We start from the raw sequence: 24422 nt of genomic DNA, 5'->3' as shown, positions 1-24422 counted from the left end.
CAGTAAATGGGACCAATTGATGCTGATCTTCTGCAGTTTTCTGCTGTATTACTGGCTAAAATTGCCTAGGTGAGAAATGCATACAACAACAATGTAAACAAATATTCCAGTGAGTCAAAAATTCACAAATTTAATCACAATTATTAATTTGCATGGTATAACAAACACCCACTCATTCTATGGGCAGAGTCAGGGAGGATCAAATTCATAGGTTTTGAGATTAAAACATTCGCAAGAGCATATAGCATTATGCAAAGGAAAGCCTTGAACAATTCCCAGGCATGTTTCCTCAACAATGCTTTATCTGCATTTCCATACTTGCACCACTAGTCTTTGAACGCCACGTCTAACGACCAGTGACTACCATTAGAGCAGATAAGGCTGCTCCCAGCAGTGTCTTCACGATGGTCGGTCCTCCTCGCTGCTTCTGAAGGGAGCCTGCGCTTCTATCACAAGGCAGATATGGGAGACGAAAGGAGAGTGGGGGGGGGGGCCGAGAGAGGGGGAGAAAGAGAGGGGGAGAGCAATGAAGGTCAAAGCCCGTCATGGCTGCAGGTGGCTGGTTTCCCCCCTCCCACCGAGCAGTAACCCATTCTCCACACAGCTTTCCCACTCACTAACTCATACATTACCCCCCCCCCCCCCAAACACACACACACGCACACACATACTTATCAAGACAAACACACACACTCACATGCAAACACACATCCTACTATCACTTGGTTTTATTCTCGCCTGGCGCATACCCCACACACAACACATCTCACTGATTTGTGTTCCTCCTCGCATACGCACATGCGCTCCTGTTGTTTTGGTCCATCATTCAGCGCATCAATAGGAACCTTCATCTTAATATTCTCAGGCAGAGAAGCTCCCTGAAGTTCAGATAGGGACACCACTCCATGAACCACAAATGAAGCCGGAAGGCTGCACATTCTCCTAGAACAAAAGATTTTACCTGAGAATAAATTGTCCCGTCTCTGAAAGTGAGTTCCAGGTGGTCAGGTCAGGCCAAGTGGTTGTTGAAAAGTCTTTCATTGCTGTCAAAACATAATAAATGATAGTATAAGTCATCAGTAATCTGTAAAAATAACAGAAAAACAAGCATCTAATCCAGAGCAGGATGTAGAAACTGTACAAATGCAGTGAATCAAAGTATTTATCCAGAATCAATGACCACTTCACAAAGTTGTCCTGCTGTAAAAATGGAAGTGAGCACAGGAAACATCAGGAGAGTATCAATGTCTATCTGTAAACACAAAAGGGCCCCATCCTGCTATGACCTCTCCTACCATCCTCCCCCTCCCCTACTGTGTCATTTACCCACAGTTTCTGAATTCTTCCTTCGGCCTGAGTGGAATCTGCTCTGAGGTGCCTGGGCTTTGTGGCGGAAACATAATTAAAGTGGTGAAAGATGTAAAAGGTGAAGAATGGGGATGACATCAGGCCAATTTCACACTTGGCACTCGAATGGTTAGGTCCAAGCCAGGACTCTTGCCTCGCAACACAGATCAAAGCCCACTGTCACTGCACCAGTGCAGGAAAAAAAAAGGCAAAAGGACACCTAACTATGCTAATCCCCAGGACGAATATATTTTAATCTTGTTAGAATACAAGTTAATGCCGTGGCTCAGTGACTGAACTTTTTGGCAAGAATGAGAGGTGGACAGAACTACTTTTACCTTTTCTACATGAGGTGCCTCCGTCTGGCACCGGATAAACAGCCAGACGCTGATCAAACCTTTTTCTGGGCAAATTCGGTGTATCATTAACATACATGCATAGACACTATACATATACTGCACGGGCTGCCGATAGAAGTCACGAGTCACTGAAAAGACAACCCACAGGTTTTCATTAAGAACAACGATGGAGGGAAAAAAAAAAACACTAGCTGTGTCAGTGACCCCTTCTGAATCCCCACTAGGACACCAAACACGCAAAGGAAAAGAGTATTTTGTGGACTGGTTTGTCCCCTCTCACATTGAGCACTCCTTTCTCAAAAGCACCTTGGTAACCCTTGATCTCTCATGTATGGAAGTCAGGGCACTGGGGCCTGCAGAAGTTGACTAGGCAGACAATAGCAAGCGGATGCTTTCTGGAAAAGTCACACCCAGGCAACTCTCATTTCACACACTGTGTTTGAGTGACCCTTGAAAAAAAAGATGCAAGACTTTTTCACTAAAGATTCTTTTTGTTCACTAAACGAAATTCAGGCGGGGGGAGGGGGGTGGTAGCCATGTACTCTTTCCCATGTAGCCACTACATCTGTTTTTTTGAGTGGATGCGGGACTGAAGTAGAATACGAAATCTTGCTTAAGAAGGTAGTTCGACCAACAGTGCTTCTTCTCTAAATTGGTTGAATCATGGATGGAAAAATCATGGGTGGGGGAAAAAAGATTTATCTTCTTTATGGACAAAATTAGGAAACAATTAGAGAACACTATATGAAACACTCCCTGGTGAAGAGCTAAAATTAGGAGTTAATGTTTGTAAGAATCAACTTTTCTAATAACGACAGGATGCATCATTTGTTTCAGTTCCACTTTGAGCATGATTTCTTTTTTTTTGCCGGTTGCATTTGATACAACATTGACTATGGCTTCTGTAAAATTTCAGGAATTCTGAGAATAGGTCAGTGTGTACTTTTGAAACTCTAAAAACCAACACTTTCAAAATGATGCACTGACGTGATTTAATCTCTTTGGCAAGGGGAAGCATGCAAGTGAAGATTTCTTTCACCGAATTTTGACGTTTATTCCCATGAATCCAAGAAATACAGACCCATTTGTCCCATTTTTAACTTTGTTAACTCTTAACATTATAAAGGCTGAAACAAAAAAAATATTTTTACTATCGATGACACTGCTGCCTTATAATTTACATTGGTCGTCATCATTTAGTCTATGAAATTTCAGAAAAATTAAAAAATTGGCCGTCACAATTTCACACAGCATGAGGTGATTTTTAAAATTTTTTAGACGAAACACCAAAAGATATTTCACGTAGGATGATATATAACTGAGCAGTAAACAGATCCTTTTGCTGCAAGTGTTTGGGAGCTTTTCTTAATAAATTACTGATTATCTCTTACCAGAATTATTGTTAAATACTGTCTGTTGATCTACGAATCGATTGCTCGGCTAACAGTTTCAGAACAAAATATAATAAAATGTTGTGTAATACAACTATAATGTGCATAAAATCTACCCTCGGACCCAGACGAATTTTGGGAGCTCATTTAAATTTTCTCTGCCAGCATACGGTCAGGTTCCCCTCCATCGGGAAGTGATTTCCTCCAGCAGAAACCTTGCCGGTCCAATCACAACCGATTATCTGATAATGGGCGGGGTTTATACCACAACACGGAGAGAAGCGACTTTTGTAAACAACTAAGGCTGCCGCTGATGAAGAGTATTTGACTAAAAGTATCAGATATTTTCAAATTTCTTCCACACAAACAGCAACACTGGTTCACAGACATTGTGAAATCATCATCACAGACATCTCCTCTCTGCTCTAGTCTGTTGAAGTTTTCGCATCGCTCAACAGACGTCACATGATTCAATGCTATCCAATGGGCTACTTGCACAACCATTTACGGGTTCTACTTAGTACTGCTCAACTGTTTCGGTCCGTTTGGCTCTTTACGCTGATCGGTAATGAAGTGTCTGCTGCAGACCTTTATGTGAGAGGTGTCTGAGAAATGATCCCGGCGTATGTTTACCAGCCGTCGTCTTCTCAGGTCGGGATGGGTCGGAAACCCGTGAAAACTTAGAACGCCATTAAATTTCGATGACGCCGAACAAAGTGGGACACAGCAGTGCTTTGAGTACGTTTTTGTAGATGTCCCGTTGTGGACATATTCCTGCGCAGACTCGTGACAAAATTCTGTATGAAGTAGTGAGTAAACAGTATCGGTAAACAGACGGAAAACAGACAAGCAGCATTATTTTGAAACAGAAGTACGTCACAAGGCCTAGTGCATGTAGCCCATTGCGTCCGGAGGCATTTTGTCCTGTGTCCGTTGGTAACGCCTCTTGGAAATCTAAAATTAACTGAGAGGTCCGAAAATAATACGCATTTGATTATTAGTCTGGCGACGCCAGGCTACATAAAGCTTATAACATTTCACTTTAGGTTCTTTTCCTTGTTGTATGAGTGGGAAATCAAAAACAAGATGCATGAATAAATACATGCATGTTATTTCCCCCCACATATTATGTGGGTTGAATAAGTTTTATAAGGTACTGATTAGCCATTCGTGTTTACAAGATTTGCCCAGGCATTGATTTTCTTTTTTCCCCCAGAACTTTTCTTATTCTAAAATACACATAACTGTACCTCTGCAGTTAAATCACAGAACACATATTATTATTCTGTCTTTTGACCACGTATCTTGTACAATATTTATTCTAATCTTTTTGGAATATCAGTCATAAATACAGGTACTGGAAATGTAAATAGCATCTACTTTTTGTATACTTTAACCCAAAGAGCTTTGCAATTTGAAATATAGGTATAATATATGCAACAAAACAAAACCTCCATAATGAAGTCCCAACCTGTGTTTTACGTTGAATCTGTAATGGACATAAGTAAACAATGCTGAACATCTTCCAAATAAGATAAGTTCAGTCACTGATAACATTTACAAATGCACACAAATGGTATCGAAGGTATCAGTTGTAATGTGATAAACTGCATAATAATTTCATAATTCATAATTTAAGGGAGTCTATGTTATGAAATCTAGATTTTCTTGAGCAGAAGCATTTAAGTTGGTGTTTCTAGGCGTTTCTTAAAAACTCTGTCTTACAGTCCTTTTACTATATTAAGATGTACAATGTACAGTCATGCCAGTTCTGGTCTTTTCTCTTTTTTACTGAGTTTGTGTGGCTTGCTGACACACAGCTAGACAGGGTCAAGGATACATCTGACTCACCTCAGGCCCCTTGCTCTCCCCAGGGACTGGCCTGTCATTCACTGTGTGGTTACGCATCATAGCTGACAGAGGCACAAAGTGAGAGCTCGATGCTGCATCAACAGCAGCGACATCATCACCAAAAACCCATCCTTAGCATGACATCTTCCTCCTAGTGCACCACCAACTCTCCACACTGTTGAGGGGAAGGAAAAAAGCAAGAGCCAATTATAAAATGCCATTCAGTGTGAGCAGGAAGACCTAAAAATAGAAGATTTGAATGTTTGCTCCTAAAATTCTCCACACTGCAGTTTGGAGTTCTTCTGAAATAGCAGCCAGACCTGCAAAGATTTCAAGTGATTGGGTGTGATTGTTAATTTCAGTGGGTTTATTGAGACTTGATATACACATATACGCTCAGTTTTAATGGGCCTCGCGCTCACCGCAATAGTACTGGGTTGGTGTAGCGTATAACATTTAATTGGTATTAGTTATATGACATAATAAGCACATGCACACAAGCTGTTTGACCGAGAGCAAAGGGTTTCAAAGAATCACTGATCATAGCACTTTGTTCTTTCTACATTAAAAATGAATATACACTACAATACTGTACTGCACCATTTCAGAATAAAAATGATACTTAGGCCAATGCTGACAACCCAAACTAAAACATGCTACAACTAAGAAACACAAATGCCATGAAAAATAGAGCTTAGTTTTTATATCTTAGATTGTATGGGGCAGAAAATTCTGTGATAACCAGCGAGTGACGCTCCCATCTTTCTAAGCAGCGACAGATAATTTGGAGAATAAAATGGCAGCTCGCCAAAGACCTGGGTGAAGACTACAAAAAAATGTAGTCCGTGTCAGAATAAATACCAAAAAGCATTTTTTGCACAGTCCATTTCCTACTTGGCTGCATAAGACAATAGTGAGGCGGTGGTTTCGCTAATGATATTTGGATGAATTTTGAAACTTATAATTTAAAATTGTTTCACAGGAGAATATACAGCGACATTTGGTTCTATATCTGATTGTGGTCGAAAATAGAGCACCGTCGTGAAATACAGATTTTGGATAAATCTGCGACAAAAGGCCCTGTTAACCCTTCACTGGTCTCAACAGTATCTACCTGTCTAGACATCTTTAGATGCTACATCATACTCAAAAAGCCAAATACACCAAAAAACATCATCTCAGTTGATGTTTTTTCGACTTTGCCTTCGCACACAGTAGTGGGCGTTCCTATCTTTCTCCCTCTCACTCATTTTGCTGCATGCTGCCATTTTAACCGTTCCTGAGTGGCAGCGAGAGGGCGGGGTTGGTAGTGGCGGCCATGATGGGGGAAATCACTACACCCTCTCCGGAGAAACAGCCTCAACAATCAATCCAATTCACACATTAGAATATGTTGTGGTTTAGGCCAAAAGCAAGGAAAATGATGTATGACACACAATGAATGAAATAATATCAACAGCTCACTGATTATGTGAGGAAATGTTTCTATACGAGTATAAATCAAATTATCTCATTTTGACAAGTTATTGAGAAATATCCATCCTAATATTTTCCAGAATCGTACACAGACATTGTCGACTCATAAGCAGAAGTTACATGTTTTAACTCCAAATACATCAACATTGTAAATCAGTATTAATGTCAAATTTTTTGTTTTTACAAAGAAGTGGACTGCATATTTATTTTTCCTTTAGTAATGTCCCGAGTTATTACACATGTTACACATACACAAGTACATGTTTTTTGTAAGTACACTGTAGGTTACGAGAAAAGTGCATGTTGAGAAGTGCAAATTACGTTCATATACTGGAATGTAAAATCACGATAAAGATAAAACAGAAAAAATATTGAATGAAATTGGCTTTTGGCTCAACGAGGCACAACATCAAAACAGGTCAGACTTACAATTCACCCTCAGAAATGTTAATATTAATTACTGAGTGAATGTCAGAATATTCTTCTTCTATTTTATAGAATTCAACAGAGATCATTCAAAATTCAAAGATTACTTACGGTGAATGAAAAATAAAATGTCCAAAAATTACATTAAAAACCGCAAAACTCAGTAGGTGTTAAAATAGGTTTTTAAAAAATTCAGTCCTCCCTCCAAGAAGTGTCATCACGGGTCAGATGAATTTAAGCAAACAAACAAAATTCTCAGTAAAGTGACAAAGTCATTAGTCAGCAATATTGCCCTTGCTCGACTGTGCTTACGATCTGTAAACTGAAAATCTCACAAATATTCAAATCAAAAAAGGAAGTTTTAACAACAAATTCATGCTTGTGGTTCCTCAAAGCAGATTCTATGCAATGTGGGTAAAATCCATATGTCCGCTTCATCTCCCCACCCCCAACCCTGACAATTAAACAGAAAAAAAAATGTCTTCCTTGGATAACCAGAGTGGCTCCTACCAACTACATTTCAGGTCAAAGTTCATTATGTCCCCTTGGCAACACCAGGGCAACAAGCAAGGGTGTCTAGACAGGTCATGGTACCCCCCTCCCATGCCCAAACCAAACCACCACCCCTGGCTCTTTCCGGAAGGAGGTGTCAGCAGCAGCCAAGTGCAGGGTAAACAGAGAGGGGTGGTGTTGGTGGGGGGGTGGCCTTTGGCTCTCGTAAGGTCGGATCAGCACCTCCACCCTCCACTGATCAAAGATGAGGATCCTCCATGCCAGAGCCTTGGTCAAAGGGGGCAGGGTCGGGAGATGAACCCTGCGTTTCTGTAATCTAGACGTGTCCAAACCCGATTGTCTTCTTTCACAGCCCAAAATGGACCCTTCCGGTGCCGCTGATTACATTAGGGAGGACAGCTTCTTTTCACAGGGGCGCCCGGACAAAAGAGCCGCTTCCGTGCCCCTCGCCATCTGGTCCCAAAATAACAGAAAAGGTCCCAGGAAGAAAAAAAACGAGCCCAGCCAGCACACAGCCTTAAATGAAAGGAAAGCTGTTTGAATAAATGGCTGGGCTAGATGGCTGGGCTGATAAGCAAACATACAGTAAAGCCTCACACATTTACGCAGAGACTGGAACCCAATCTACATCAGCAAATAATGCAGTGTACATGGACTCTGATGAGCAGGCCCGCAAATAATTGATGGATTTAAGCAGAAATTTAATTCTGCTGTGCACCAGACAGAACTGTGCCACACATACATCATCATTATTGCAAAACCTCAATGCCCAGAGGCTCTTCCATTAGTTTAAAGTAATCTATGTCATACGTCGTGGATGGATTTGTGTTTGAAATTTGAAGAAAGACACTGAAATATGTAATAGTTCAGAGTTTTCAATATAATACAGTAAATAAGAATGGAGATCAATGTTTTTACACTATACATAACCAAAACTAACAATAATTCTGTATTTCTCTGAAAAAAAACACTTGGAGCCGATTTATCAGTATTTGTCATGGAAACTACACACTGTATGTTGGTCCTGACCCTGTTGGTTAGTTTGGCTCTGACTCCAATTTAGCTTTTTTTTTTTACTTTTATTACAACTGCAGCTAATGTTGCCTTGGAAACCCAAGTGTTGATAAGTATACCTGCTGAAAAAGGTCATAACTGGCATTACACATAATATCACAGACCTTTGCATTGTTGTTTAAAAAAAACCAGAAAATCTTTATCATCGTTAATCACTATTTTGTTCAGCTCGTGCATATGAAGTGTAACTATTCGAGTGATAACATAGGATGACAAGCCTTTATGATCAGATAAAGACTCAAAAGAACATTACTGTTGACGTAAAACTAGTCAGACACCCGAGCATGTTTACTATGAAACAGTTTGGTCTGTTGGCAAAACAGTTTTCAGAGTTTCTGGAAACCTAACATGAGATGAGTAAAACATGTTATAGCTATCCCGTCCTTATTGCTCCCTTTTGAAGATTATGTCAAACTTTAAATCCAGTACCACTTTGTTAAGGGTATAATGACATGCTGCAGATAAGCTATATTGTGTTATACTGTTGCAAAATGTATAAGTTGGGAGTTCTGGAGCTCTGTTTTGCTAATGTTGATTATGTGCTTTGCTATGCATGGCCTGTTCTTCTCTCGCAGCTGAAGTCCACAAGGAAATTTGTTAAATAAACAATCTCATTAGCGGCAAAGGTGATGCTGCCCTTGATCTTGAATGGTTTTGTCAGGAGGAAGGTGAATGTGCAGCATTGAGAAGTAGAGTTAGATGGAGCAGCCTGACCATATGGGACTACCTGCTTCTGTTAGGAAAACTGATTTCCTAACAAAGCTACAAATCTAACTTCATGTCTTTACTAGCACGAGCCAAGTTACGATGATGTGAGATCCTGTATTCTGTACAGGCACAAACCCCAAAACATACAGAATGACACACATTATACAACCCTAACATCTACAAATCACAAAGACAATGTGTTTCAAGTTTAAATTCAAGCATTCTCAAAACCTTGAGGTTTGTCCAATATGCCTGTCACACTGTCCACCGGTCACGATAGAGAAGTCTGGACCACAAGCACACAGCAGGCTCTCAGTTTACCAGACACACAAAGAATTCTGTTTTACATGAATGTATTTTCAGAGAGATGTGTCATCCTAACTTTGAATACTGGGGATTTATTAAAACCAAATTAAAAGTACTGCCAGAACAAATGAATTATGAGATATGAGATGTTTATCATATCCCATTAATTTATTAGCTTTAAACCACAGAGAATTGAAGTACTGTCATTTAATGTAATTTTAATATCTTAAATTTAGTTTTATTGTTAAAATACAGGATTAGGCCTAAAACAGCACCTCCATGAATCATCAACTGTTCATTTTCTACGGCGCCTAATTTTCTACTTTTTTTGCTTAATTCAAATTTTTTTATCTCTTATACAGAAACTTAATCACTGTATAAATAAATAAAAATAAAAATGAAATGTGTGACTGAAACAAATAAATAAACGAACAAAAAGAAAACAACTGTGATTAGTGACTTAGTACTTAGCCAAAGATAAAGATATGGCAAAGATAAATACGACGATTCATCAAAATGAAGTGAAAGTGAATGAGAGTCTGGTATGATTTTTGACAGCTATATCTTGAGGAAAGAGGAAATAACTGCAGAAGTCAATAACTTACAACACTTACTTCACACATGACAACAAGATCCTCTCATCCCTGCCGTGATGCAGCAACATCCTGCGAGTGACTTAACAACATTTTTTTTCATCTGTGGCATTTCTAGGACAAGTTAACGTTAAGAATATATGGAGAGACTACAACAAAGCAGGTAAGTTGCTGCGATCTGTCTGATAAAGCTCAAGAGGATAGATTTAATTTTTCCTCAGACAAAATTAAAGTTAATGTTCGAAAACTTCAAAGATGTGGCACTGGCACGTAAAGAAATAACAACTCTATATTGCTAATACTTAATACATTGACACATCACACTGTTTTGGTACTGTACCTTTACCCTGACCGTCAAACTTCTCTCTCTCACACACACGCACGCACGCACGCACGCACGCACGCACGCACACACACACACACACACACACACACACACACACACACACACGCATGCACGCACACACGCGCACACACAGGTGTGGCTGACGTTGATTTTTCTTTGTACATTTTTGGCCTTGCAATTATTAATAAAAAACAGTCAGAGGAAAGGCCTGCATTTCAAAAGAGAATAGAAAAATCCACAGCATCTAAATCCAGAAAAAAAAAGAAAGAAAATCCAGAAAGTGTGGAGTTTTGTTGAGGAGAGCATGCTGCTGGTAACAACATATTGGTGTGTAACATCATGACTTTCTATGTCTGGAAGTCAGGTGCACAGTGTGGGTGTCAGTCAAATATTTTTCACACAGCTGACAATGAAACCCACCTAATTTATTTGAACTATATACCAGTGCAACACTGGCAAAGATGTTGAAACTTGCTTTTCAATAAGCTTAGATGATCTTACACAGAAGTCTTACAAACAGAAAAGTGCTTTGCATCCATGAACCACTTTGCCAGTTTTTCAAGCAGGAAGTGTGAAGAGAGAGAGGAAAATATCGCATGGGGATAGAGATTCACAACCAGAGCCAGAACTGAGGCAAGCTCCTCACACAGTACTTGCATATGATCAAACACTATGTTCCTGCCCTGCTAAATGTCTACTCCCAACCCATTTTTAAAATGTTCCAGACTATACGCAAGAAGCCAAAGCGCCAGTAGGTCAAACTGCAAAATTTGACAAATACTGTCCAAAGAAACACACGTTCCAATAGTTGCACACAAACAAACACAACTGTTTGTAGAACTTCCTCTCCAGTGCTCTGACTCCCAACGTTCCTGCCGTCTCAGTAAAGACAGCAACACTAAAGGTAGTTCCTTTACTTTTTCCATCACTAAATCCTTCTTCCACCAAATTGTCAATCCAGCATTTCAAATTATTTTTATGGGCAGAGCAAATCTAAATAACAGCAGCATAAAGTCCATTCCACAACTGATTCATTGTCTGTGTGTCTGCTGGGGGTTGCACACAACTGGCAGTCACCAGCTCGGTTTCACAACTGTGGGATAAGTGAAGTGAGTGTGACATATAGAGGGCAGGTGGTGCCAGTCAAGTGAAATACACTAGCATAGTTCCAATCTGTAGTTTCTTAGCTCCGTAATTGGTTATTTTTCCATAGCAATCTCCAAATTATGTCATCAGGCCTTACAGAGTACTCATTATTCACTGCGACAAACAAGCTGGAAATAACAGTCAAACCTATGGAGACCTGAGAACTGACTTCCATGGAGGGACTTGAGTCGCTGTGTGAAACCAACAAGAACCGACACGACACCTGGCATTTTCCAGCTAAAGTGGGCTGTTGCACACTGCTGAGCACAATAGCAAGGCATGCTTCTTAATTGTGCAGGTTCGGGTATACTGAGAAATAAGGGGGGGAAATAAAAAGAAAGAAAATTACACATATGGTTGTCCATGAACTGCTCAAAAATGATATACATACATATTTGTTTCAAAACTGTTTTGATATAAATACATATTTTTAAAAAGGCATCTCATCTTGATGTCAGCGTACAGCTGTTACTCATTTTGAGGGAATGCCCAAAACCATTCAGCAGTATAATTTTCAAAAAGAAACAAAAGTAAAATCTGATATTTTGAAAGGTGTGTGTGTGTGTTCCTTTATTTCCTTAAAGGAATAAAATGGTTTTAAAAGTGGCAAATTTTTTCATGAAAATTCAGAGAGTAAGCAAGTTAATGTAAAATACATTTAGGGTTGATATACTTATTCCGAAAAAATTAAGTTACTAAAATTTAGCAGTGTGTCACAATTTTGTAATTTTATTTTTCTCACATAGCAAGCCTTGTAAGCAACATTCATATCATTATATTGTCCTTTGAGTTGAACGCCTTTATTAGTGTCTATTAATTAATCCTGTAAATAAATATGTATACAACTTGCCGGTCTGCATTGTCTGAGGTGTGGGGAAGAATACCACAACAACTGTGATTTGCGAGTGAAATGGAAAGGAAAAAAACTTTGAAGGTTCACTTATGGTTGGTGGTACCTGCCACCAACCATCAGTCTAGTAATCGTTTTGAACAAAAAATGGCTCAGGTTGAACACGACTAAGCTACTGCTACTCTGTTTAGTTGAATGACTTCCTGTTGAACCCTTTGAACGTATTTTGAATTAAAAAGTACTCCTTATGCACTACACACTTGCTTATGCAAAACCTTTGCATACTAAATAAAGTGATCACAGAATTTAGATCAAACCGAGATAGATACAGATGCAACACCCTAAAATATTAATTTTCTTTGATTTCAAAAGTTATGTAGGATATAAACAGTTTACAAAAGTATGTTTTAATTTTATTATTATTTATCTGTCACATTGTTTGCCATACTGTCACTGCTCAGACAGAAGTTTTTATTTTTTATTTTTATTAAACGGTAATTATTGGCTAGAGTGTAAATTTTAAAAAATCCATTTATTAATTTAAGATGTTGCATCATGAAAGAGTTCTACAGTTGACCAAAGTGGACAACAGCTTGTAGTTGCTATAATGAGCAGATAAGCTAATAAGTGGATAACTATAAGAAGCAATGAACAGGTTTTATCAGTCTAAAGACAATCATTATTGACTTTCAATAGACACTCATATTTCGCATTTCAGTTGAATTAGTTTTAATGGTTAAAATGATGGTGATTTAAACACATATTTTATATTATTTTGAGTTTCTTAAATAAAGCCCAAGGGAACTTGCACAACACCTGCACTTTGGAAATCATGCAGTGTCTGCACTTTCATGAACGTGACATGTGCCCTGACTTTAAGTCAATGCAAACATTTTAATGAGGGTAATTAGTCAACAGTTAAAGTCAGTAATCACCTAGTGATGAAGATAAAAGGACTCAAAGGAAAACAAACTGGGAAATGGGCTGGTACCATTCACATGACAGACGGATTCTAGAGGTCATGTGCTAAGTCCTGTTAAGAGCCTCAAAGGGCAAACGCCGAACACTGAGCACTTTTGTGTGAGTGTTTTGAAACACAGCCAGATTTTAAGCACACAAACACAAAAAATATCAATTTCACATTTGGTTTAACGCTTTCACACTTTGTGTCACTGACACCCGGAGAGACGGGCTGCAGAAGACAAAACACAGCTCCTGGATAAGGATCATGTTAATGCCTATCAATTAGGATCAAAAAGGGATTAACCGGCATGGTTGCAGCGGTGGGATGGGGGCCCATGCAAAGTCACTGAATACTAAGGGTCACACCCCGACTTCATTAGGCCTGACCTTTCCATGCCATTGTGTGACAGGAAAGAGACCCTGCGGTCTGTGTTTCCCATTTACCCACCTTAGCTTATGGAGAGTTGAATATGAAACTCAATGAAATATGAAATATTCACTTTCAAACTCCAGGGAGACTTATTGGGTTTCTGAAACTGGCAGCAGGTGTTATTTTTTCCTCATCAACAAGCCCCCTTATTTTATTTTATTTTTTACCTTAGAGAGAGGCGAGATTTACTTTTTAGTCATGGTGCAGCCTGATGTACCGCAGGGTTGATGAGCTCTAACTCTGCCCTGCCATCTTAATTCACTATAGGTCAAATGGCAAAGTGAGAGCAGGTATTCCAGGTGCGCTAAAATAAGCCCCAATTAGGGAAAAATGCAAGCACACCCTCAAGTCTCATATATCTGACATTGAAGGAAACATTCAGCAAAGCCTCTGAGCTGGGGAAATTGTAATGCAGACTACTACTCCTACTACTAGTGACTAGTTTTACATATGTAGACAGAAATTAGAATGATAGAGAGATGATTAAACAACACAACTCAATGGATATGATATTTACACCACATTATAGGTTAAATTAATACTGCGTTTACTCAGGATCCAGTGCAAATCTACCGTTTGATGCTTAACAGAATTGTTATGTTTATTAAAAGCAGTTGGTGCAATATTTATAACTAGAGCTGGGACAAAACCTGCATAGTTTCGTAGTTTCTCTTAAGTCAATATGTACAGTTAATACAATAATACTTAATTATTTACAATATGGAATAAAATTCAGCCTGCTTCTCAGAGTATTCAGTCTGAACAGATGTTAGTACACAATAACATCTGGTATGAACAATTATCTTCTTGTTATACTGTAACTAACCTTTGATTTTAGAGGAGTCTAGAGCAAAATATACACAAAGTATCTGCTGATTGATCATAGAATAAATCTAAATATCACTATGCGGCCCTAAAATATTAATGACGTTCCGTAAAGTAACTGCAAAGTGTTACAAGGACACAGTGTACTTAACGTTCCACCTTTCATACCAATGCAGCACAGATGGGTTCTTTTGTTTTGTGTAAGTTTTTTTTTATTAGATGAAAATCAAGCCCAAGCTTACACACATCTGATAATGTTACAATACGATTTCATCCAGTCATTTGAATGAATGATTAAGGCTTTATTGAGAAAAGTGGAGATGAATACTTCTCTTCTTCCCACTCGATACAACCTTTTTTTTTTTTTTACTTTCTGACTGCTCCGGACTCAGAGAAAGTTAAGACTCAAGTAAAAAAGCAGAAGTTCATTTGAGGCCCAGAGTTTTTTCCCGGTAACTAAGTACTTGTTCAGTCTGCTGTTCAATTTAAGCAGGCATAAAGCCTTGCACTGCAGTCAAACAGTGGTCACCCAGGCCTACAGCCGTCTTTGTAATGTTCATGAGGGTGTTATAGACGAGCACACTCCATTTAAAAGTCAGTGGTAGATTTGCAGTCAAATGAAAACAGGAAGTACTGCTGAAGCTGTCAAGGCTATGCAGCTGAGTGGGAATGGACATGCTACATGTGCACATCTTAAGACTGGCTGAATCACAAGCAGTGAAGACAAACGCAGCCAAACATTTACACTGTAGTCAACGAATGCAAGTTATTTATTCATCCCTCACGCAGCGGAAAAATAACAGTGTTTAACCACTGACATTTACAGTGTGGCCACTGTGCAATTTCAGGTGGACAGCCTCCCTCTAATGAGCATATATGATATGAGACATTACAACTCATCTGCTCACTCAGTGAGTGGTGTGTCGAATGTTTGTTTTAATGATAAACAAAGGTCTGCTATCTCAAAGCAGAGCTTGTGGTGTTGACCAAAGATTAATTTCAAACTTAAGAAACTGTGTTTGAGCAGAAGACAAGATGGTTTTTCAAAATCCACACGATTAACATTTGACTTATGTTGTTATTGTTCGATTATCATTATGAATACAATGATATACTATAAAAGGAAAGATACTCAATAATAACTAAGTATCTAAACAAATCAAGGGGTTATGTTCAACATGAATAACAACACTAGACATTTCAGACTGACAACAGATAAAATGGTCTATTTGAAGGTGTATAATTACAACTAGAAAATGTCCATACTGTCTGCTTGGACATTTTGCAATACATTGGTGAGATAAACTTCACCATCATTCCAACCTGCTTAGTTTCCTCATAACACCACAACACATGCATTAACCCAAACTGCCTTTTCTCCCTCCATGTTCGAGGCAACAGAGCAGAGGCCCAGCTTAATATGTTACTGACAGCCACTGTTGTGTTGGGTGGCATCAGAACACAGTCTGGCTTTCACGAGGTCTGAACAGTGGACGAAAAATGAGCATTCAAGAGGGTTAAGGTCACCTAAACCTTTAAGCAGTTCAACGTCACAATATACAATGCTTTTAAATAACTGTTGCAATGGGTGGACTTTAATTTCTTAAGTGCATTTATAGAATTTACATGATAAAAAGATATTAAAATTACTTTTCATTTTCAGTTAATGCAATATAACAAACCAATAGTAAAACAGTATATGGCTTTGATTTTAAAGAAACATAATTTAATTAACTATATTTGCAAGTATACATTTCATCAGATTTCTAACTATTAAAACGGTATTGTGCATAATACACAACACAATCGCAAACTGAAATAATTGACGATAATAATATGAAACAAATCAGAAACAAAATAGCTATTTAATGTCATTAATGACTGCCATGAAATACTAAAAAAACAATTGCCTTAAATGTTCTTCATGCACGATTCGCTAAAAAAACACACTATTTAATGTGTGTATGTCCTTTAAATATAATTGTTAGCATCACTTTAAAACATAATCTAATAATATCATGAATTTAGGATTGTTCTAATCTTAATCAAGTGCAAACTTAATCTTTACAGCAACAAAGCTACAAAACACAAGAAAAGAACTATACGCCTTAAAAAATGTCATTGATTTTGATTTTTTTTATTGAAATACACTAAATGACTTACTCTTCATCTTATGTTTTTGATGAACATGTACTTAAGCTAATTTTAAAATATAAAACAAATAATAGCACCTGTACATCGCAAACAACATTTAATAGCATATATTTTAACTGCTATTATACATTATACAGAATTGATTAGTTTAAATAGTTTGTTGATGTTAATTTTTTTATAAATCATATTAAACATTGCATCAAGACAATTAGGAGGATAGGATAGTTTAAAATACATGGACAGTGGAATAGTTTTTTGATAAAATCAAAATGCACATCCCAAAAAATGTTGCACTGCGATTTACAAAAAGTATAACTATAAATCATAAACGACAATTCAGTAGGAGATTTTTCACATGAACCCTAATATCTGTTCCATTGAATTTTAGTTTACTCCTCCAACATCGTGCCATTTTCTAATGGGATTTACGCTTACAGTCCTGATTCCTTTTCCTACAAGCTACTTTACAGTTCATCTCTTTCGCCACTGCCTAAACCTAAAATGGACGCAGCCGGCTTTGAGTTATCAGTGGCTAGGACCGGCCAAGGGTCACAGCTGTGCAGTTATGCTCTGAGGAGAGAACAGGCAAATGGATCCATGTTTTAGCAGACTGCCAGGAGACTCCTTGAAATACAGGAAAGACCTTCATTTAAAATATGCCACATCAATCTCAAAGGAAAACTGCGTCATGACGCAGCAGAGGCTGGTGAGGCAAACAACCCAATGTTTACGACAGACAATGGTAGGTGATGCTCTTGTACAGAGCAATGCTTTGAAACATTACTCAAAATTGACTCTGTGTGCAACAGAAATAACCCAGAATATCATTTCATTGTAGCTCAAGACGCATTACAGCCGAGATGAAAGCCTGTTTTCTCCAGACATCATCATAATGTTAGACCTCGTGACTGCACTGTGGGAGGAGACAATGAGCCAATGGGAAAAAGGGATGGAGATTCAGAGCCCTTCTTGCATCAGCATTTTCCGGCAAAGCCTCAAGTGAAAGTTACGAGATCCATATCCATGATTATCTTATGAAGAGATCAAAACATCTGTGTTAATAAAAAATGATTGCTGCTGACGAGTGAATGACAGCAGCGAATTTTATCAGCCATTTCTCAGCATCATATCATGCAGAATTGGCATTGCAAGCCAAAGCTCAACCTCTGTAAATACTGGTGTGCAGCCCACTGATATTTCCCTCGGGCAATCACATTCACTCACTGCAGCACCTTAAAGCATTCCTAGAATTGTTTTTCTCAACTTTAAACGTGCCCAAATGTGCTTTAATGCACAAGTCAACACAGATCTTACCATTTGGGCGTCAAGGACGCTGAGGACATGACAGGCTGCAAGAAATCATGGATCTCCTGTGGGGAAAAAAAGAAGAAAAAACATAAGTAAACAACTATGTGGCTTGGAAATCTACACATCATGTTGTCACAGACAGAAAAAATAGAAATAAAACATAAGGACAAGCATTGAATTAAAATGCTTTTTCATTTTGGGTTTTTGGGGATATTTGGCATATAAAACATACCTACTAAATTTGTGGTCAAAAGGTTGAACTATATTAATATACTGTAAACCATTATTTACTAAAAAATAACTGTTTACCGTAGTTATTTGTTATTTTAATTTTAAAATAGCTGATATCTAATTCAAAATGTATAAAACACAGATAACTTTGTAAATAGTAGTATGGTGTAATGCTTGACTTTAGTGCTTGCACGAATTCTCATCAACGTATTAATGCAATCACTATTCTCAATAGGGACGAGCGATCAATTTCCGAAAATAAACATACTGTATTCACAAACAAAAAACTATCTCATGATACCCGATCACTGTTTTAGGTTGTGTTGCAGAAACAACAAACAATTGCAGACCAAACTGTGTTTTAACAAAGGTATATTCTAATCAAATTCCTGACTAAATGGAAACTGCAGTAAGTTACCGCAAAATATTTTTTTTTGCTTAAAAGGCTGCTTCGCAAGTCTTTCTTACCTTTGTAATTGTAATTCCGATCATTTTTGTCAGACACTGGAACAGGCCTGCAAAGACACTGCACGTTTAAAGTGTGGCTGTACGCTCCAATGAAAACAAACCAACGAGCACTCAAAAACTATTAGGGAATATGACTAGACAAGACTAAAGTAGCTGTCTGACAGCAGACAAGTATGTACTAAGTAGGTGATAATGAAGAGATCCGTCCAGGCTGGTCACTGATATGGCAAACAGATAAACATCACAGACTCACTGAGTGAAAGTAACTTGTGATGTCAAAGTGAAGCTTGAGGTCCCTCACAGAGAGAGGGCACTCTGGGGGAAAAAGGCACACTGCAGTTACTTAGACTGTAAAAACAAAAATATTTGCATGGTGCAAAAAAAGCAGTATAATCTAATATATAAGCTGTCCTTCACTGTATGCGATTATTTAATTTTCCAAATGGTCGGGTTCCTGTTAATATTACACCTGAGAAAATTTGAGATCTTATCTTGTATCATCTTGCATACCACTTGATGATAATGATGTCCGTGAGATACGTTTCACTGGCTGCTAATACAGCAGTGAATTGATTCAAACGCAACTATTAATTCACAGTTCACACTGCAATAAAAATGATATGTTGCCCTCACAATGTGCACATGCAAATAAACGCCAAGTTACAGGTATTTCTTTCAGACTGTTTTTCAGATACTGTGATTATCGAAGCGAAAGCTATTGTAAACGAGTAGTTGATTTTGTCAGTATATTCCACAGATACAGTGGAATCTTCATAAGAATGTGGCTTTCCAAAGATACTCTGTAAAAGGAGAAGTACATACAATTATAACAACATGAACCAGAATCCATTTTCATAAATTGCAGAAAGATTATGAATGTTCACAACAATTTTTGGGGGGATACGCTACAAGCATTTGGCACCAATGAATCAGACAAAATGGCTACCAAGCAGCCCCAATAACAGATACAAAGACAACGAGAGACAAACTTTCCAGGAAAACACTTCCAGTATGAAAAAACTGGAAGTCCTACGTTACTGGGCTGCGTTGACCTAAAGATTGAGACTGGTGAATAAATAATCATTGGGTTGATAAAACACAAAATATATAGGTAAGAGAGTTCACATTCGTTTATTCATTTTTTTTCCCATCTCATATACGTCATGGGTAACAACAATGCTATGGCAGCCATCTTGCCCCAAAAAAGCAGACACTGGGAGGGGGGAAAAGGCTCCCCCAAGCCATATTACTGCACTGTCTGCAGACAACTGCGGTGACAGAGCAAAAGCGTCTAGACAAGTCAGAGGCAGCAGCCCAATGAGAAGCAAAAGCTCTTTATTTTTGGGTTTGGGTAGGAAATAATTAAATTCTTCGAAAACACATGAGAAAGCATTGTTCATACGAAAACAACAGTGCAGATTTTAATATATCTCATATATGCCAGGCTAAACATCAGAAAAATTCTGAAAACCACTCATTTAACAAGTGATGATGCAGCCAGAAAATTACATATATATTTGTGTTACAGTTATAGGTTCAATATAGTGTGAAAGAAAGAAGACTACTTTATGTGAAGATGTAAAACGGTGTCTGAAAAATGTTTTATTGTACTCTGAAGCTACTTGTTGGAGGTTTAGGGTAGTTACAAAGGTTTTTAAGAATGCAATAGGAGATTTATCATGACAAATATATAAATGCAGGGGTTTGATGAAGCCTGTCAAGTATATACAGAATTACCTTACAACACTTGAACCCCTAAACGTGGACATGCTTATTTCTGTCTCAACCTACATAGGCCTTTCTCCCAGGAGACATTTTAACATGCCATGTTAAAGCACAGGTGTTACTGATAACATTAAGCAGGGCCATGGTGAGTTCAAGTGATGCAATAAGGCACGACCTTGTGACAGTGACCCAGAATGCAAAAAAATACCAGGACCCTGTAACCGAAGCGGCTAAATGGAATTAAGCCATCCTTCATTTCATAAATCTACAACTGCGCTTTTCCTACTGGGTCATGGCAAAATGTCTGCTGTGGGGGGGAAAAAGGCCTGTTGTGTGTACAGCAACCAACCTTTTTTGTACTGGTGCTTGCTGCCTTCTGGATGGTGGACTCTTCTTGAACTCCTGGGGCTGAGGGTCTGGTCCCCTGCAGAGATTAACAAGGACAGGAAAAACCAAACGTTTCAGACAGAATTTCAGATTACCTCAATTCAGGACCATGTGGCTGTCGTAAACTGGACGTGTGTATTAAAAATATATTACATTATTATTTTTATTATCAATATTGATATTGATAATAACAACTGTTTACGTCAAAAGGGGGGGCGTTAAAAAGTCCACACACAGAGGACAGTCCCCCACCCCCCTCCCCCCTCAGGTGTCAGCTGGGTAACAAGTGCGTCCAAGAACCTCACGTCAGCAAAGGTGCGTCACCTGCGCATCATCCTGAAGTGGTGTGAATGAGGTCAAGTACTGACGACAGCTACTGTGTGGAATTCATCACCAATTTGAAATATACATATTAAAAGCATTATTGTACGACACATTAGTATCGGGCTTCTTGCAGTTCATTACGGTAAAACGGGCAAATTCAATTTAACAGCTAGGAAACCGTTTTTTTTCCCACCAATAATTCTTACAGCTAACAATCACAAATAAACAGCTTTTTTTGGCGGTATAGTGTAATGCTCCAACGTAAGACAACTTGCAATCTGGCGTCTGCCTTACCTGCCTGTGCATAAAGAGCTGTTTGCTGATAGACTGCAGGAGAAAAAAAACTTTCACAGCATTTATCTGAGAAAAATATATAAATATATATATTTCTGGCTGAGCGTGGCGACTCGTGCGCGAAGGCGTCTGGGGAGGAGAGCAAGAATTCCCATTTTCAGCGGGCAGCTTTCTCGCGAACCAGCAGAGACATGCTAAAAAACTCCCATCTTCAAATTTATCAATTTCAGACAGACTCCAGACAGTCTCCAGGCGGATACATGCCTGCCTTGCCTGGCGCGTGCACGCTGAATGGCGCGGGAAGCGGCGACAACAGATGCGGAGAGACACCGCGAGCAGCCAATGGCGAAGAGGAGGCCAGTCTCGCGCCCAATCGCTGCGGCCGATGAGTACGAATCCCCGCCCGTCCTCCTCCTCCGCCGTCTGTTGACAGTGCACTGAATAAAACAACAGTCTGAGTTAAGCAGTTCATTGCACTGAGATGTGGGTCACTGACTGCAGCCTATTCCGTCTGGTGAAGTGGCAGAGACGCATATTACAGGGAAAGGATATCATACATAATTACCACAGGCGTATACATGCATTTTTAAATTTACAATATATGGCCTAGAAGAAATTCACTAAATTTGCTTTAAAATATAGACAGTACAATATGACTACAAATATGACTTCAGATTATAAAGTGATCAGACAGATATTCCTGCGGCATAGCAACTGATGATATTTTGTTTTAAATCTGGGATTACCACGTGAATGTTCTGCTGATACTGTATCAGCTGCATCCATTGTCTCAATTTTTAAAATATTTTTTTTTACATTTATCGTATGACTGCAATTCCTGCAATAGTGCCATGAATTTCACTGATGCTTGCTCAATAGTGTAAAAATGAAATATAGTAAAAATGAAAGTGTATGTCTAGTTTATTAGATATACAAAAATGGAATAACTGGATCCCCTGCATGAAAGATTCAAAAAAGGAAGCCCAAATCCCTGAAAAGATATGGGATTCAAACCAATGTGGAATTGAACCAGACACTTACAAATCTGCCAAAAGCAAATCTTCCTGTTGGAGTGTATTAAGCTAATGGGTCTTGGGTATGGCTGGATGGTAATACATTCCTTTCACATGCTTTCATTGAGAAAAATGCTCAAAATTTGACACAAATCAGTCTCAGAAAATCTCAGAGTTAGTCTGCAGCGATACACAGTCCATAATGATCTTTAAAAATTGTACATTTCTTGAATCTTTACAAAATAATTTATTGCAGGCTTATATACTCCTATACTCCATAGCTTCAGTATCACTTTCTCAAGACAGTTGCCGAGCCTTCTGAATTGACAGCAAAAATGTATTGTCTTGCACAAAACAACTTCCAAGTTGGCATTCAAGGCGTACAGACAAGTTTGTTGTAAAGAACCTCTGTCCTTTGGATGGCAAATAACAAGTCTTGTCTCCTTCAGCTTTGCACCCTTTAATTTGCATTGTTATGGAAAACCGCTGGATTTGGGTAGGGCACAGAATCATTGAGGTCACCATAATAGAGTGTGACAGCTCCCCTTTTCACATCTATTTGGAAGTAAAATCAAAATTCCTGGGAAAGTAGATCCAGGGAGCACAGAAATATTTCATCCAGCTTTGGAAACAGCTGTTTGGAGTGATTATTTAGTATATTGTAGAATACATATTAAGATGAACTGAACTTGAACCCCATTTCAACACAAGTAGAAAAATTGATACATGAGCTTGTGCACGTACGTACAACATTTGATTTCTAAACCTATTTTAAAAGGTTTGGAAAACATGTTATAAAGGAGTACCAGCACTCAGCCCTTGTCATTTTTCATTTTTGTTTAAACTTGTACACTTTTGTAAACTTGAATACAGCAGTAACTGCACATGTCATTAGGAAAGAAGTCTGGGAGCTTTCAATACTGTGGATAAATTGGACTTCATTTAGCTTTAAAAGAGAAAAACATTTGCCAACTCGACACCTTGTCTGTACAATCCCCACACTCTATTATAATTCACAGACTGTCTTTCATCAGCAAAGTCCCTTTAAGCTTTCTCAAATTAAAAATCTCACGGCTGATCCCCTCCATCGCCCTGGCTTTCAGATATTGACCTTGTGGTGCTACAAAATAGGTCCTTCCTCACTGCGGGACACCATAATGAGCCAATACAATGAGGCTTCAGTTCACTGCTCACCTCTCTTTGGTGTTTCTCTGGGTCTTTGTTGACATTTGTCAGCCCAGGAGGAATTTGGAGGGTTAGAAATTCTGCTGTAGTCAAGCTGTAGAGTCAGACAACAACTTTGACTCCCAGACCTATGCATGGAAAGAGGGAAAAAAATTGGGTCAGAGATTTATTTTTTTTAAAAGGCTTTGACCTTACAGGCAAGAAAAAAAAAATCAAAGGAGTTGACTTGAATAAAGATTAAGGAGCATTTTGAACTTCAGCCAAAGTGACCAAGATTTGAAAAGGGCAAGCATTTTAACACGTGGCATATTTGCTTTATCGCTTACAATGGAACACAAGAATGGTCATACTTTTAAACTTTGACCAATTTTCAGGGTTTGATTAATACAATTACCAATCTACAGTATGTCTCATGTAGGAATGCTCACCACATGATGATGATCCCAATCTAAAACTGCAGAGTCAAAATAAAGCACAACTAGCTATAATGTGTCCATGTACAATAAAAATGCTGACTTGTGTGAAGTACATAAGTCATATCTTAATATAACCATCATATACTATATGTGAATCAGTGTTTAATCTAGACGTGTTGTTTTTATTCATGATTTTTTATAATTGTTGATTGTTTGTATTATTTTATATGAAGCTACTAACTGTACCCACTATTATAACAAAGGCCATGCCAAACTTGAGCGTAAGGCATATATTCAGAAAAAAATAAATATA

The 24422-nt window shown here is 38.4% G+C and overlaps 1 protein-coding gene across 10 annotated transcripts; it reads right to left on the bottom strand.

Moving 5' to 3' along the window:
* Positions 1-104: 104 nt before the first annotated feature.
* On the bottom strand, positions 105-24047 carry LOC124849764. Of its 10 annotated transcripts, XR_007030301.1 has the most exons (9): positions 23703-23988; positions 21496-21932; positions 20840-20914; positions 19019-19080; positions 18766-18812; positions 18073-18128; positions 4949-5123; positions 962-1043; positions 105-446 (listed from the first exon to the last, which is right to left on the bottom strand). XR_007030301.1 is itself a non-coding variant. In XM_047329971.1 (4 exons), the coding sequence occupies exons 1-4, from the start codon at positions 23827-23829 to the stop codon at positions 19063-19065; spliced, it is 657 nt and encodes a 218-aa protein (XP_047185927.1). In that variant the 5' UTR covers positions 23830-24047; the 3' UTR covers positions 18825-19062. The 10 variants fall into 10 exon arrangements, 1 of the variants encoding a protein (XP_047185927.1); XR_007030303.1 differs by lacking the exon at positions 19019-19080 and having other exon boundaries at positions 105-438; XR_007030302.1 differs by lacking the exon at positions 19019-19080 and having other exon boundaries at positions 105-443; positions 23703-23987.
* Positions 24048-24422: the final 375 nt, after the last annotated feature.

This window comes from Scophthalmus maximus, chromosome 21 (genome assembly GCF_022379125.1).
Source record: "Scophthalmus maximus strain ysfricsl-2021 chromosome 21, ASM2237912v1, whole genome shotgun sequence".
Taxonomy (NCBI): Eukaryota; Metazoa; Chordata; class Actinopteri; order Pleuronectiformes; family Scophthalmidae; genus Scophthalmus; species Scophthalmus maximus.
Note: the sequence above shows the minus strand (reverse complement) of the source record. Positions and strands in the feature narration are given on the sequence as shown.

What these genes read in the sequence shown, in the direction of transcription:
- LOC124849764 (XM_047329971.1), bottom strand. Translation starts at nt 23,829, where the DNA reads ATGCATAGGTCTGGGAGTCAAAGTTGTTGTCTGACTCTACAGCTTGAC. An exon ending in CAGAGAAACACCAAAGAGAG is followed by an intron (nt 21,933 to 23,702) that starts GTGAGCAGTGAA and finishes TGTTTTATTCAG; the next exon opens with TGCACTGTCAACAGACGGCG. An exon ending in AGCTCTTTATGCACAGGCAG is followed by an intron (nt 20,915 to 21,495) that starts GTAAGGCAGACG and finishes TAATCTCTGCAG; the next exon opens with GGGACCAGACCCTCAGCCCC.